This window comes from Anolis carolinensis, unplaced genomic scaffold, assembly GCF_035594765.1.
Source record: "Anolis carolinensis isolate JA03-04 unplaced genomic scaffold, rAnoCar3.1.pri scaffold_11, whole genome shotgun sequence".
In the NCBI taxonomy this organism is placed as follows: domain Eukaryota; kingdom Metazoa; phylum Chordata; class Lepidosauria; order Squamata; family Dactyloidae; genus Anolis; species Anolis carolinensis.
In genome coordinates this window covers 21,152,169-21,167,330 of record NW_026943822.1, presented here as the reverse complement: position 1 = coordinate 21,167,330, position 15,162 = coordinate 21,152,169, and the positions used below count along the sequence as shown (strand labels likewise).

General features: G+C 38.5%; 1 protein-coding gene across 1 annotated transcript; it reads right to left on the bottom strand.

Annotated features, from left to right (window-relative positions):
* Nucleotides 1-3,642: 3,642 nt before the first annotated feature.
* ubl7 (ubiquitin like 7) lies at nucleotides 3,643-13,997 on the bottom strand. The gene is made up of 11 exons (XM_062963262.1): nucleotides 13,840-13,997; nucleotides 11,112-11,357; nucleotides 10,799-10,918; nucleotides 9,744-9,826; nucleotides 9,532-9,616; nucleotides 9,382-9,439; nucleotides 7,992-8,125; nucleotides 6,381-6,430; nucleotides 5,937-6,104; nucleotides 5,656-5,778; nucleotides 3,643-4,168 (listed from the first exon to the last, which is right to left on the bottom strand). The coding sequence occupies exons 1-11, from the start codon at nucleotides 13,901-13,903 to the stop codon at nucleotides 4,031-4,033; spliced, it is 1,269 nt and encodes a 422-aa protein (XP_062819332.1). The 5' UTR covers nucleotides 13,904-13,997; the 3' UTR covers nucleotides 3,643-4,030.
* Between the last annotated feature and the right edge of the window lie 1,165 nt (nucleotides 13,998-15,162).

Sequence of the window (15,162 nt, the reverse complement as noted above, 5' to 3'; positions counted from 1 at the left end):
GAAATCCCATTGCATTATTAAGTTCATCTCACTGGATTGTTAAAACTGACTGTAGTCCCAAGCCTTTTAGATAAGGAAGGTTGTGGGTGAGATTTTGGCAAGGATAATCTATATATATAAAAGAGTGATGGAATCCCGGCGACCAACAAAACAACAAAACTAAAGGACCCCCAACCTTGAAAACTGACAGCACAACTCCTCATCCACGCCTCTACGTTGATACAACAAAAAGGAAAGAAAAATAAAGTCCTAATTAGAGGGAGATGAATAATTGTTTTTCATCCAATTGCTGCCAGTTAGAAGGCTAAGCTCCGCACACTTGGTCTCCTAGCAACCCACTCAGCCCAGGGGACAGGCAGAGTTAGGCCTCACTTAGGCCTCTTCCACACTGCCTATAAGATACAGTTTATCTGATTTGAACTGGATTATCTTGATGCCACACTGCCATATAATCCACTTCAGTGTGCATTTTATACAGCTGTGTAGAAAGGGCCTCATATAATCCAGTTCTAAGCAGAAAATATAAGATTATAAATATACAGTAGAGTCTCACTTATCCAACATAAACAGGCCGGCAGAACGTTGGATAAGTGAATATGTTGGTCAATAAGAAGGGATTCAGGAAAAGCCAATTAAACATCATATTAGGTAATCATTATACAAATTAAGCACCAAAACATCATGTTATACAACAAATTTGACAGAAATAGTAGTTCCGTGTACAGTAATGCTATCTAGTAATTACAGTATTTACAAAGTTAGCACCAAAATATCACGATATATTGAAAACATTGACTACAAAAATGGCTTGGATAATCCAGAAGCTTGGATAAGCAAGGCTTGGATAAGTGAGACTCTACTGTACTTTATTTCCCATACCACCATACTTCGCCACAGCAACGCGTGGCTGGGCACAGCTAGTAGAATCATAAAATGATACACAAGTCGAAAGAGACTTGTCCAATCCCATTCTGCCAGGCAGGAAAAGCACAATCAAAACCCTCCTGGCAGATGGGCATTCAGCCTCTGCTTAAAGGCCTCAGTCAGACTCCAAAGCAGTTGAGTTTCATGACTGAACAGCTCTTACAGTTCTTGATTAATGTTCTTGATTATAATTATAATTGTATTTATTGCATTTTAATCGTATGTTAACTCTATGTCCACACAGTAATATTTAGTTGATTTTTAAATGTTCTATTTGCTATGTTTTAAACGGGAGCCCCCGGTGGCGCAGTGGATTAAACTGCTGAGTTGCTGAACTTGCTAACTGGAAGGTTGTAGGTTCGAATCCGGAGAGTGGGGTGAGCTCCCGGTGTTATCACCAGCTTCTGCCAACCAGTGTGAGTTAGCGGTTTGAAACCAGAGTCCTACTACAATACACTTTTGTACTACTCACATTTGCCAACATGCAAATGTGAGTAGATCAATAGGTACCACTCTGGGAGAGAAAGTAACGGTGCTCCATGCAGTCATGCCGGCCACATAACCTTGAAGGTGTCTATGGACAACGCTGGTTCTTGGGCTTAGAAATGGAGATGAGCACCAACCCCCAGTCAGACACAACTAGACAATATCAGGATAAAACTTTTACCTTATGTTTTAAATTGTCATTAGATTGCGAGTTTGTTAGTTGCCTTGAGTCCCAATGGGGAGAAAAGTGGGGTATACATAAAATAAATAATAATTTACTCAACCTAGACTGGAATTCCCATATTTGCAACTATGTAGTAGGTTTTATTTATGATGTTATTGTTTGCATCAAAAGTTGCAATGTCCAGATTAATACGCAATCCATGGGGCTTAAACTGTGATTGTTTGCAGCACAATTGCAAACTGGTCTACAGACCCCAGAAATAAATTTGTCAGCATTTCCAAGGCATTCATTTCGAAACCCCAGCCAGTCAACAGAGACCAAGGTTGGGCAACAAACGGAGGTGTGTGGGCTTTTTTTTTTTAGCCCCAAACCCAGACTGCTAAAAGATACACAGAAACCCACTTCCCTTTTGAAATGTAAACGATTTAAAGGGCAATAGTTTGCATGCTATTGTGTGGGCTGTGCGGAAAGAGTGCCACCTGCTGTCCTCAGAATATTCTAGTGATTAATTTACTTAAGTCTAGTGCACACCACAAAAAAATATTTTCTGCTGAATGTAATGCACAGTGGCAAAAATGCACTATTTGTAATTATACATTACAGTTGCTGCCTCCTTCAAATGCAGACTTAATCCACTTTAACTGCCCTGGCTCAATGTGATGGAATCATGCAATTTTACAAGGTCTTGAGTTTGCTGGTGGCTCACCAAACTACAAATCCCAGGATCCCATAGCATTGAGCCCTGGCATTGAGTCCTGAAGAAACTTCCTTTTTTGCTTTGGGTCAGCACAAGAGTTACCACATTACACAAATATAATTCACAGTCTAATTTTGGAGAGATCATTTAGCCCAAATTCAAGTAAATATGGTAATCTCACCTGCTGAGAGATTTTTTGCGTAGCCAAAACCAGCATCATTTCATCGCACGACAGAGGCGGAAGAAGTTTGAAAAATATTCCAAAACCACTGTAGTCTATTGCATAGGACTCTGGTCTCAAACCATAGACACTGGTTCTGTCTATTGTTTGCAAATGAGAAAAACTAAAGCGCTTCCCAGGCTGCTGAAAAATAACGCTGAAGGCAAGTAACACCAGGAGAATCAAAGAATCAGAAGAGACCTCATGGGCCACCCAGTCCAACCCCCTGCCAAGAAGCAGGAAAATCACATTCAAAGCACCCTCGACAGATGGCCATCCAGCCTCTGCTTCAAAGCCTCCAATGATGTCCGGAACGACCCATATGGGCTTGGTTTTGCTACTAAACCCAAATTCTTAGGAGGATATAACTAGAATCAAAGAGTTGAAAGAGACTGCAAGGGCTATCCAGCCCAACTCCCTTCTGCTAGGCAGGAAAAGCACAGTGGAAGCACTCCCAACAGATGGCCATCCAGCCTGTTTAAAATCCTGGATTACAGGTTGCACCTTTTTCAGGATCACACAACAGCCCTGAGAGAAAGCCAGGCAAAATCTTACAACTCCAATCAAATGCCTGAGTGGCTTCAATGATTATACACAGTCTATTTACTCCTGTCACCAGCATAATAGGAGCCTCCGATGGCCTAGGGGATAAAAGCCTCGTGACTTGAAGGTTGGGTTGCTGACCTGAAAGCTGCCAGGTTCAAATCCCACCTGGGGAGAGTATGGATGAGCTCCCTCTTTCAGCTCCAGCTCCATGCGGGGACATAAGAGAAGCCTCCCAAAAGGATGGTAAAATATCAAAACATGCGGGCATCCCCTGGGCAACGTCCTTGCAGATGGCCAATTCTCTCACTCTAGAAGCAACTCTGGTTGCTCCTAACATGGAAAAAAAACCCAGCATAATATATTTGCACCTCAGTAGCACACCAAGGGTTTTGATCCTTGTTTACAGAGGCATCCAGCTCTGTTTGTTTACATGTGTCATCTGACCTTGATCCCCCTTTCATATCTGGTTGTAGTTGCTGAATGGCTTTATCTGAAAAGCAAAATATATCTCTAGCAACCCGACGATCGTGGCACTATTCTTCAGCTTCACTGAGCCATGCAAAACTTCAATGACAATGCGGGATGGAAGGGCCAGGAAGGCTTTAATGAGCTGGACAGAAGTGACCGAGACTTGGAGAGCCACAAAATGATACAGGAAGCAAGCGAGTTCTGCAAGACAGTGAAGGAGCATGCATGTCTCTACAGCTGTTATAAGTCATCGTCTTTTTTGATCCATCCTGATGAGAGAAGCATTGTGTTGCTTTTGTTATAATTAGTATCGTTCCAACTCCGAAGGCTCTCCCGTCCTAGCAAAATGAGGAAACGTAACCACAACGAAGACTCCAGGCAGCTTGACAACGAAGAGAATGGGGCACAGCACCACCACACAGCATCCAAGACATAGATATTTCATGTGCAGAAGGATCTTCCGGGCTCTGAGCCTCTTGAGGCAGGAAGGGGAGAAAGGGGGATATTAGGGGGCTCCTCCTGCAAAGATAAGCTCCAGGGCAGCCTGGATATCCCCTCCGGTGGCTTGCAAGGCGCGGAGACTCAGCTCGTCATCGTGAATGCCCATGTCTCGCAACTGCTGCAACTGGGGCTGCCACTGGCTCTGGAAGCAAAGAGAGAGCGAAAGCGGGCAGTGAGCAGAACTACGGCAAAGGCTATACTCACTGCTGATGTAAACAGACTGTACAAGCTTTCAGTGTAAAGCTGGAACCACTCAGAGGTCAATACAATCATGTTTCAATGCGAAAGGGCCAGCTTCTCCCTACTTACTTGAAGGAGACCTAAACAATATCTACAGTTTGCAACATTCAGAGCTATGAGCCTCCCTACAAGCGGTAAGTTATATGCGGTAACATCCCACCACCATTAAACTGGTGAAACATAGTCCTTAGTACAAGTCCTATTGGGAATATGACATGGGGTGTAATAATAATAATAATAATAATAATAATAATAATAATAATAATAATAATAATACTGGGTGCCATGCCAAAAGATCTCGGCTGACATATGGAAACAATAGGCATTGACAAAATTACCATCTGCCAACTGCAAAGGGCCACCCTGCTGAGATATGCACACATCCGAAAATACATCACACAGTCCTAAACGCTTGGGAAGTGTTCGACTTGTGATTTTGTGATACGAAATCCAGCATATCTATCTCGTTTGCTGTGTCATACAATGTTGTATAATAATAATAATAATAATAATAATAATAATAATCAGTTGATGACCCAAAATGCACTGTGCAAAGAAGCTGACGAAACCATTGAGCATATCCTCAGCTGATATAAGAAAATCGCACAGACAGACTACAAACAGAGGCACAACTATGTGGCCCAAATGATTCATTGGAACTTATGCCTCAAGTACCACCTCCCAGCAGCAAACAACTGGTGGGATCACAAACCAGCAAAGGTCGTGGAAAATGAACACGCAAAGATACTGTGGGACTTCCGAATCCAGACTGACAAAGTTCTGGAACACAACACACCAGACATCACAGTTGTGGAAAAGAAAAAGGTTTGGATCATTGATGTCACCATCCCAGGTGACAGTCACATTGATGAAAAACAACAGGAAAAACTCAGCCGCTATCAGGACCTCAAGATTGAACTTCAAAGACTCTGGCAGAAACCAGTGCAGGTGGGCTGTTGGATGTGACTGTAGTCTCCATAGTTCTGAGATGTTATGAGGGCCCTGTAGGTGCGTAGTTACGTGTTTATTACTTGGAAGATGTAGTATCTAGTATCCAGTGGGCCCCAGAACCCATTGGGTGATCTACTGTGAAGGAGTGTCAACAAATATAAACGTAGGAGGAAAAGTTATGAGATTTACCTACAGTACATTCGAGATGAAGCAGGACAGACAGGTAAATAACATCTCTGCCTTTCCTGTCCTTTACCTATCTCCTACCTGGAATTTCTTCCATGTAGATCAGGTATCCACTCCCAGAAGCCCTAGCCAGTTTGTTCAATCGTCAGGAATTCTAGGAGCCGGAAGGCCATACTTTGAGGATGCATGATGTAGATCCTTTACTAAGTCCTGTTTTGCACACTTTCACACAGTCCAGAAGCACTTACTGACCTGCAGGTTTGGCTGCCCAGATGCCTGTAGGGCATGCTGCAAGGCCTGGCTGAAGAGGTCGTTGGTGATGGGCGTTCCTGACTGGACACTGGAGGACATTGGGGACGTGCCTGAAGAATGTCCCTGTGGAAGGAAAGCATGTGGCTGATGTTAGAAGATATAGGGATCACTATATAAGACAGCAAGGGCTTAGCATGAGTGACCATGCATGGAATTTCCAATTTGTTACGGCTTGGATTGCAGAGTTTTAGAAGTGATAGTCCACTCTGCTTTCCCCTCACCTGCGTCCCAGGGGTCGGGGTGTGGGAGCTGCTTTCGGGGGTGCTGGCAAGGGCCAGGGCGGTCGCCAATTCGCTCTGCGTAATAGGCCGGGGTCCCGCTGCTCCCGTGTAGCCGAGCGAGGCCGGCCGGGACCCAGAAGTGCTGCTGGAAGGTGTAGTCCTTGTACTCTGTTGAGAACGAGAAGGCAATTAGAGAGGATGTGGTGCCTTTAGGGCAGCCATGGGCCAACTTGGGCCCTCCAGGTGTTTTGGACTTCAACTCCCACCATTCCTAACAGCCTCAGGCCCTTTCCTTTTGCCCCTCAGCCGCTTAAGCGGCTGAGGGGCAAAAGGAAGGGGCCTGAGGCTGTTAGGAATGGTGAGAGTTGCAGTCCAAAACACCTGAAAGGCCCAAGTTGGCCCTTGACTACTTTAAGGTATTTAGGCCCTCCCTGTTGACATTACCTGATGGAAATCATCTTCATCGTCCGAAAGACCTTCAAACAGGAAGCCACCTATTCAAGAGACAAAAGCAGAACGGGAAAATTAATTTGGACCCTGTAATGAACTGTGAATTTTTTGCTTAACAGATGTCATGTTTAATCGTGTGTTCTGTTTTAAAAGGGTCGATATTTCAGTTATGGCATCTCTGCACTCAGAAGTTGGTTGCCATGGAGAAGTGGGCAGAGCCAACTGCCGTTTTGGTGGAGAAGTGCAGGTTTAAAAAAACAAGCAGTTAGTCTGTGCCCTGATAAGGTACAGGGAAGACTGATCCTAAGTTGAAGGGATCAGGGAGACTCAATTGCTTATTTTTGAGTCAGTTTAAAATAAGTTTGGTGACTTATTTTAAGGTAATCTGTGCCCTGATGAGGTACAGGGAAGACTGATCCTAAGTTGAAGGGATCAGGGAGACTCAATTGCTTATTTTTGAGTCAGTTTAAAATAAGTTTGGTGACTTATTTTAAGGTAATCTGTGCCCTGATGAGGTACAGGGAAGACTGATCCTCAGTTGAAGGGATCAGGGAGACTCAATTGCTTATTTTTGAGTCAGTTTAAAATAAGTTTGGTGACTTATTTTAGGGTAATCTGTGCCCTGATGAGGTACAGGGAAGACTGATCCTCAGTTGAAGGGATCAGGGAGACTCAATTGCTTATTTTTGAGTCAGTTTAAAATAAGTTTGGTGACTTATTTTAAGGTAATCTGTGCCCTGATGAGGTACAGGGAAGACTGATCCTCAGTTGAAAGGATCAGGGAGACTCAATTGCTTATTTTTGAGTCAGTTTAAAATAAGTTTGGTGACTTATTTTAAGGTAGTCTGTCTCCTGTTAAGGAACAGATAATCTGTGATTGTAATTCACAGGGTAACTGCGATTTAAAAGAGAATTTAAAAGAGATTTAAAAGAGAAATAAGTGACATTTTAAGGCATTTGAAACACCTCATTCTAGCTTTGCAACTGTTAAACGAAGTGCCTCTAAAGAGAAAGTTACTGCAACCATTAAGCTCTGTACCTGAATAAATGTGTTATTGTTCTTTCAAACATCTCAGTTTCTGTTACATATATTACCATCAAGAGTAAATAAGCAGAGAAAGAAAAACAAAATTTAAAAGGTCTCCTCTCTGAGTAGCTAGTGCTACATCTTCCCATAGTGGTGGCAAGCGTTGATAATCCCCTTTATATTTGGTGGCAGCATTATAAAGGCTTTATAATTTGATGGCAGCGTTTAAATAAAAACATCTTTACACTGGTGGTAGCAGTTATATAATAATATATATATTTAATTAATAAAAACACCTCCACCTCCACAGACCCCATTAGGTATTTGTATCACAAAGCAATGGAGAACTAATCCCCATGTACACTGCTAAATAAAATCCAGCTCCAGCTTCCCATGCGGGGACATGAGAGAAGTCTCCCACGGGATGGGCAAACATCCAGGCAATGTCCCCTGGACAACATCCTTGCAGACAGCCAATTCTCTCACACCAGAAGCTACTTGCAATTTCTCAAGTTGCTCCCGACACGAAAAAAACCTGTTTTAAATAGTATTCTGGCAATCGAAATCGTGATTCTTACCTGGCATGTCCCGGTAGGAGCTGGAAGGCATGCTACGCGAGGAGCTCTCTCCAGTGGGCAAAGGGGTGCTTCCTGCCACAGAGTGCAGAACCAGGACGATGGCATTCACTAAAGCAGGGTGGGTTGGGATGAGCCTAGAAAGAAAAGCACTTGCAAAGTACGGAAGCAGCTAAAGAGTTATATTGGCATCTCGAAGGCTATCCAGCTTTAATGCCCAACTGAGGATCTCATGCTGGAGAAGAGATCCTCTGCTTAAGACATTTCTAATGGAGAACTTCTGGAATAATTTATATCAACAAACATCTTGTACTGTCAGGAGGTTCACCGTCATAAAAGCCAAGCCATCCAAAAGAATAAATAAAAATACAGTATATACTCGAGTATAAGCCGACCCGAATATAAGCCGAGGTATCTAATTTTACCACAAAAAAACCTGGGAAAACATTGACTCCAGTATAAGCCGAGGGTGGGAAATTTTAGAAATAAAAATAGATACCAAAAAATTACATTAATTGAGGCATCAGTAGGTTAAATGTTTTCGAATATTTACATCAAGCTCTAATTTAAGATAAGACTGTCCAACTCTGATTAAATCATGATTCTCATCTTCTTCAATGTAAATGTGCTTATGTATCCTTTTAATAATAATAGAGTAAAATAATACATGTAATAATAATAATAAATACAGGAAAATAATGAATGTAATAATAAATAGAGTAGAATAATAAATGTAATAATAATAATAATAATAATAATAATAATAATAATAATAAGATCAGAGTGAAATAATAAATGTATTAATAATAATAGAGTAAAATAAATGTAATGGTAGCAACAATAATAGAGTACAATAATAAATGTAATACAGTAGAGTCTCACTTATCCAACACTCACTTATCCAACATTCTGGATTATCCAACGCATTTTTGTAGTCGATGTTTTCAATAAATCATGATATTTTGGTGCTAAATTCGTAAATACAGTAATTACTACATAGCATTACTGTGTATTGAACTACTTTTCTGTCAAATTTGTTGTATAACATGATATTTTGGTGCTTCATTTGTAAAATCATAACCTAATTTGATGTTTAATACGCTTTTCCTTAATCCCTCCTTATTATCCAACATATTCACTTATCCAACGTTCTGCTGGCCCGTTTATGTTGGATAAGTGAGACTCTACTGTAATACCAATAATAATAGAGAAAAATAATAAATGTACCATATATTCTCGAGTATAAGCTGACCCAAATATAAGCCAACCAGGATCCTCACCTCAATATAAGCCGAGGGGGGCTTTTTTAGTCCTAAAAAAAGGGCTGACAAACTAGGCTTATACTCAAGTATATACAGTACATAAAATGGGTTATGCTGTTTGGCAAACTTACGTGTCCAACATGGTCGGGTCAGCAAACACAGAGAAGAGATCTTTATCTTGCAAGACTCCTGTTGAGACACAGAAACAGAAGCCATTGTAAACTGTGCAAGAACTGCCCCTTGTTAGAACTGCACCCCAAGCCTTATTTTATTCTACTTACCCAAAGCAATAGGGTCACTGCTAAGTCCTGGTGTAGCGACGATAATCTGATCCAAAGATTCCTTATTTCCCAGCATCTTGAAGACCTGCAGGTGTATAACAATGCTGTAAGGGGGTATTTTTTAAGCAGAACGCTCCTCTGCTCTCTCTGCCATCTGCTCTGATGCTTCCCATCTTCCCTTGAAAATAGGAATTGGAGTTGGTGACACTCACCGAATCTCTGAAGACTGGGCTGCTATGCAAAGCAGTGTGCAGAACCCGGAACTCTCTGACAGCAGCAACTTTGTCCACCGGTTCTGAGGACAGAAGAGGCAAACGGTCAGACATCGGTTAGTTCATCTAACATGATTGATTGTAGTAAAAGAGCCGAGAAAATTGATAAAAACAAGAGAAATATATATAGCGAAGACATCCAGTAAAATCTTCAGCTCATATGAGTTCAATAATTATTCTATCTACATAATATTAAACAGAAATTGAAGATTTGGCTGGTAGAGCCAGATCTGAATGGAGTTCAGAATGTCAGGGGATGATGGGTTGCAGAGTGGATTCCAAAAAATCATCATCCTCGTCTCACCTCCTTCTCCAGACTGTATTCCCATGCTGAGAAACAGGACTGGTCAAACAAACACTCCAGCAGACGAAGTCCAACTGTTGATTAACTTTATTTACATGTCTATTTACAGTTTGCATTTCTCGGCTTCAGAGCATAGCATTCATAGTCCATCTTCAGCGAATGCTCAAACCGAACTCCACAGATAAGATAAACAGCATTCCTCAGTCCGGAGGAAGTTCCAACCCTCAAAGGCCGGAAATCAAACCTCATAGGTCATAGTAATCACAACAGGCTGTCAGCCAAAACTAGCCTGCTGTTAACTATTTCATTACTGAAAAATACACACTCTTGCTCATCAGCAGTAAACACTTGATTTACATTTCATACAAATACAACCATACCCCAACACAGAAAATATTCCAGATATTTTCTTTTTCTCTAGAAAAGAAAATATCTAGAAATGAAGGCATGGTACTTAAGGGTTGTTGTAATTTGATGGTGTCAAATTTGTGGCCCTTCCACTGTTTGGACTCCAGCTCTCAGAATTCCTGACGATGGGACAAGCTAGCTAGGGCTTATGGGAGTTGGAGTCCCAAACACCTGGAGGGCTATAAGTTTGACACCTGTGTGCTAATCTGTACTTATCCGCTCCTTCCCCCAAATTCTCAAATATCATAACTCTTTAATGTTGCTTATAGAGAGTAAACCATACCTGGTTTCTGTTCTGGTTCAGGCCAGGACTTTCGGAGGACGTGGACTGTGGAGCCAGACTGGATACCATAGAATTCCAGCGTTTGGTCATCCCGCAGCTTACGGCCACAATAGATCAGGTCTGAAAAGAAATCCCAGGGTGGAGTAATGGATAATGGAAGATCTATTCTGTCTAATCTACATTCCAATACAAGTTATTCCAAAATTAAAACATCCAACTTATAAACGATTCATTAAGGAAGGGAGAGAAATCTACCCCTTGGAAGAGAAATTCACTCCTGAAAGAGTTATTATCATGACCCAGAGGCACTTACCGATGAGTTCTGGATCAGGAACAGACTCTTGTAGTTTTCCAGTGATGAGCTGCTTCAAATACGAGATGCTGCAGCCTCCCAGGGGACACTCTCCCAGCTCCGTTTCTGGCAACTTCAGGATGGATTTAGGAGCCAAGGGCTGGTCGGCGAGCTTGACCGCAATGTAACACTCGGAGAGGGACATGGCATCGGCTTCCTTAGGAGGGCTTGATTGTGCAAAACTCCAATCTGGATTCCAAGCAGAGTCTGGAAAAAAAGATTGATGTAGTTATAATGTTTTTAATTGATTCTTCTGTGTTTCAACTTGTGTTGTTGGGCTTGTCCCCATGTGAGCCGCCCCGAGTCCCTTCGGGGAGATAGCGGGATATAAAAATAAAGTTATGTATTTATTTGCCCATTTTTTGGTCTAAAATCATTTAGCCACTTGTATTTTCAAGTTGTTCCTGCATTCTGGTCTCTCTCTTTTGCCTGTTTTGGATTTATGTAGCTTGCCTATAATCATTATTGTTGTTATTGTTAGAGACTTTCTCGGAAGGAATTTCTGAACTTTTGGCTTACAATTTGGATTCCCTTTTTTATATTTGCTTGCTTTTGGTATATTTTACTTACTTATTTATTTATTATTTGCTACATGTATATCCCGCCCTTCTCAGAGCAGCTTACAAAGAATATTTACATACAATGTATTATATTATTACATAGCACAATATTAGCATTATATATTATTATATTGTACTATACCACTGTAATGTAATATTATTAGTAATATTACATGTAATATATAATATATAATTAATATTATTACATTGTATTATTAGTATTACATTGTATTACATTATAATATTATCAATATTATATTATTACATAGCACAATATTAGCATTATATATTACTATATTGTACTATACCACTGTAATGTAATATTATTAATAATATTACACGTAATATAGAATATATAATTAATATTATATTGTATTATTAGTATTACATTGTATTACATCATTATATTATCAATATTCTATGTATATACAATATATTATTTATTATTGTAAATTATATTATATATTACATACAATATAATACACACATGTATAAATATTATTTATATTATATATTATATACAATATTACACACACACACACACATATATATAATATTATATTATTAGCATAGCATGTTACTGGGGGGAGGGGTTTTAATTGTATTGTACTCTGCTTTAATTAACTCTTACATTGGATTATACAATATATTAATTATTATTTATTACTGTAAATTATATTATGTATTACATACAATATTATACACATGTATATATAATATTATTTATATTATATATTATATACAATATTATACACACACACATACATATATATATAATATTATATTATTAGCATAGCATGTTACTGGGGGGAGGGGTTTTAATTGTATTGTACTCTGCTTTAATTAACTCTTACATTGGATTATACAATATATTAATTATTATTTATTACTGTAAATTATATTATGTATTACATACAATATTATACACATGTATATATAATATTATTTATATTATATATTATATACAATATTATACACACACACATACATATATATATAATATTATATTATTAGCATAGCATGTTACTGGGGGAGGGGTTTTAATTGTATTGTATTCTGCTTTAATTAACTCTTACATTGGATTATACAATATATTATTATTTATTACTGTAAATTATATTATGTATTACATACAATATTATACACATGTATATATAATATTATTTATATTATATACAATATTACACACACACATATATATAATATTATATTATTAGCATAGCATGTTACTGGGGGAGGGGTTTTAATTGTATTGTATTCTGCTTTAACTAACTCTTACATTGGATTATACAATATATTAATTATTATTTATTACTGTAAATTATATTATGTATTACATACAATATTATACACACATGTATATATAATATTATTTATATTATATACAATATTACACACACACATATATAATATTATATTATTAGCATAGCATGTTACTGGGGGAGGGGTTTTAATTGTATTGTATTCTGCTTTAACTAACTCTTACATTGGATTATACAATATATTAATTATTATTTATTACTGTAAATTATATTATGTATTACATACAATATTATACACATGTATATATAATATTATTTATATTATATACAATATTACACACACACACATATATAATATTATATTATTAGCATAGCATGTTACTGGGGGAGGGGTTTTAATTGTATTGTATTCTCCTTTAACTAACTCTTACATTGGATTATACAATATATTAATTATTATTTATTACTGTAAATTATATTATGTATTACATACAATATTATACACATGTATATATAATATTTATATTATATATTATATACAATATTATACACGCACACGTATATATAATATTATATTATTAGGCCCAAGTGCAACAGGTAGGTTGTGTGTGTGTTTGCCTTGTTTTGAGGCTGAGAGAGTGTGACCCCTCAAAGGGTGGCAAAAAAAAGTAAAGGGGAAAAAGGTATGAGGTGTAAGGAAGGGAAGAAAAAGCAGCATTTGGACTGAAAGGGCTCCAGGCCTTGCAAAACTACAACTCCCAGGATCCCTTCACACTCAGCCATGGCAGTTAAAGCGGTCCCAAACCGCCTCTATCCCCTTTTTCTTCACCCCCAACTAAAAAAAAATCTATTATTTCATTCCCTTACCTGGTTGTTTACCACCGAGGCTCTCGTCCAGGCGGAAGCGCTTCCCTGAGCCCGCGCGAGGCATGCCGGGCGCCGTAGTTCTGAAGCGAACGGACGCTCACATCCTTATACAGTTTAGCGTCACTCCGCCTCGCCTCGAGGAATTCTGGGAGTTGAAGTTCTTTTCCCGCTCGGCGCAGGCGTTCTAAGAGTGGGCGTAAAAGGACGCCTATTGTGACGTCAGAGCACTCCCTGCGCCTCCACCAATCAGAGAAGGAGTAGGGGAACGAGAGGGCCAATAGGCGCGCGCGGCTCAGGTTTGAATGGGAAGCGTCAACTATTTGAATGCAGGCAGTTTGAGCTCCCTCCCAAAATGAAATGAGTTATTTATCACTGAATGCAAAAATATGTGTGTGTGTATATATATATATATACAGTAGAGTCTCACTTATCCAACATAAACGGGCCGGCAGAATGTTGGATAAGCGAATATGTTGGATAATGAGGGATTAAGGAAAAGCCTATTAAACATCAAATTAGGTTATGATTTTACAAATTAAGCACCAAAACATCATGTTATACAACAAATTTGACAGAAAAAGTAGTTCAATACGCAGTAATGCTATGTACTAATTACTGTATTTACTAATTTAGCACCAAAATATCATGATGTATTGAAAACACTGATGACAAAAATGCGTTGGATAATCCAGAAAGTTGGATAAACGAATGTTGGATAAGTGAGATTCTACTGTATATATAATTTATATTATAATATACAATATATTATATTATTAGGATAGCACATTAGTATTATATATATTACCATATTGTACTATACCACTAGACTGCTATATTAGTAACATTTCATGTAATATATAATATACAATTATTGCATTGTACTATATACCACAACATATATTAAACTACCAGTTTATAGTATTATATAATATATTGTACTATATCATAAGTTGTAGTATATATATATATTATATGACATGTATATATATTATTAACATTACAATGTTATGACTGTTTAAGTCATATATTGAAGTCCAATTAGAAATACGTTTCAATATGTACTTTCCATAGAAATACATATTAATGTGTGTATTTAGTTTTTACAATGTTTATGCATTTTAATTATGCTGTAACCCGCCTTGAGCCATGAGGCGTATAAGAAAATATTAATAATAACATTCTTATTGTAGTATTTACTTAGTCCCTATGTAGATTGGAGGGGCTCTTTTCCTGTATGTCTGCATAGGGCCTAAATACAATTAGTATATATTTTAATTAAAGTTCTTCCATGCACACACACACACACACACATATATATACACA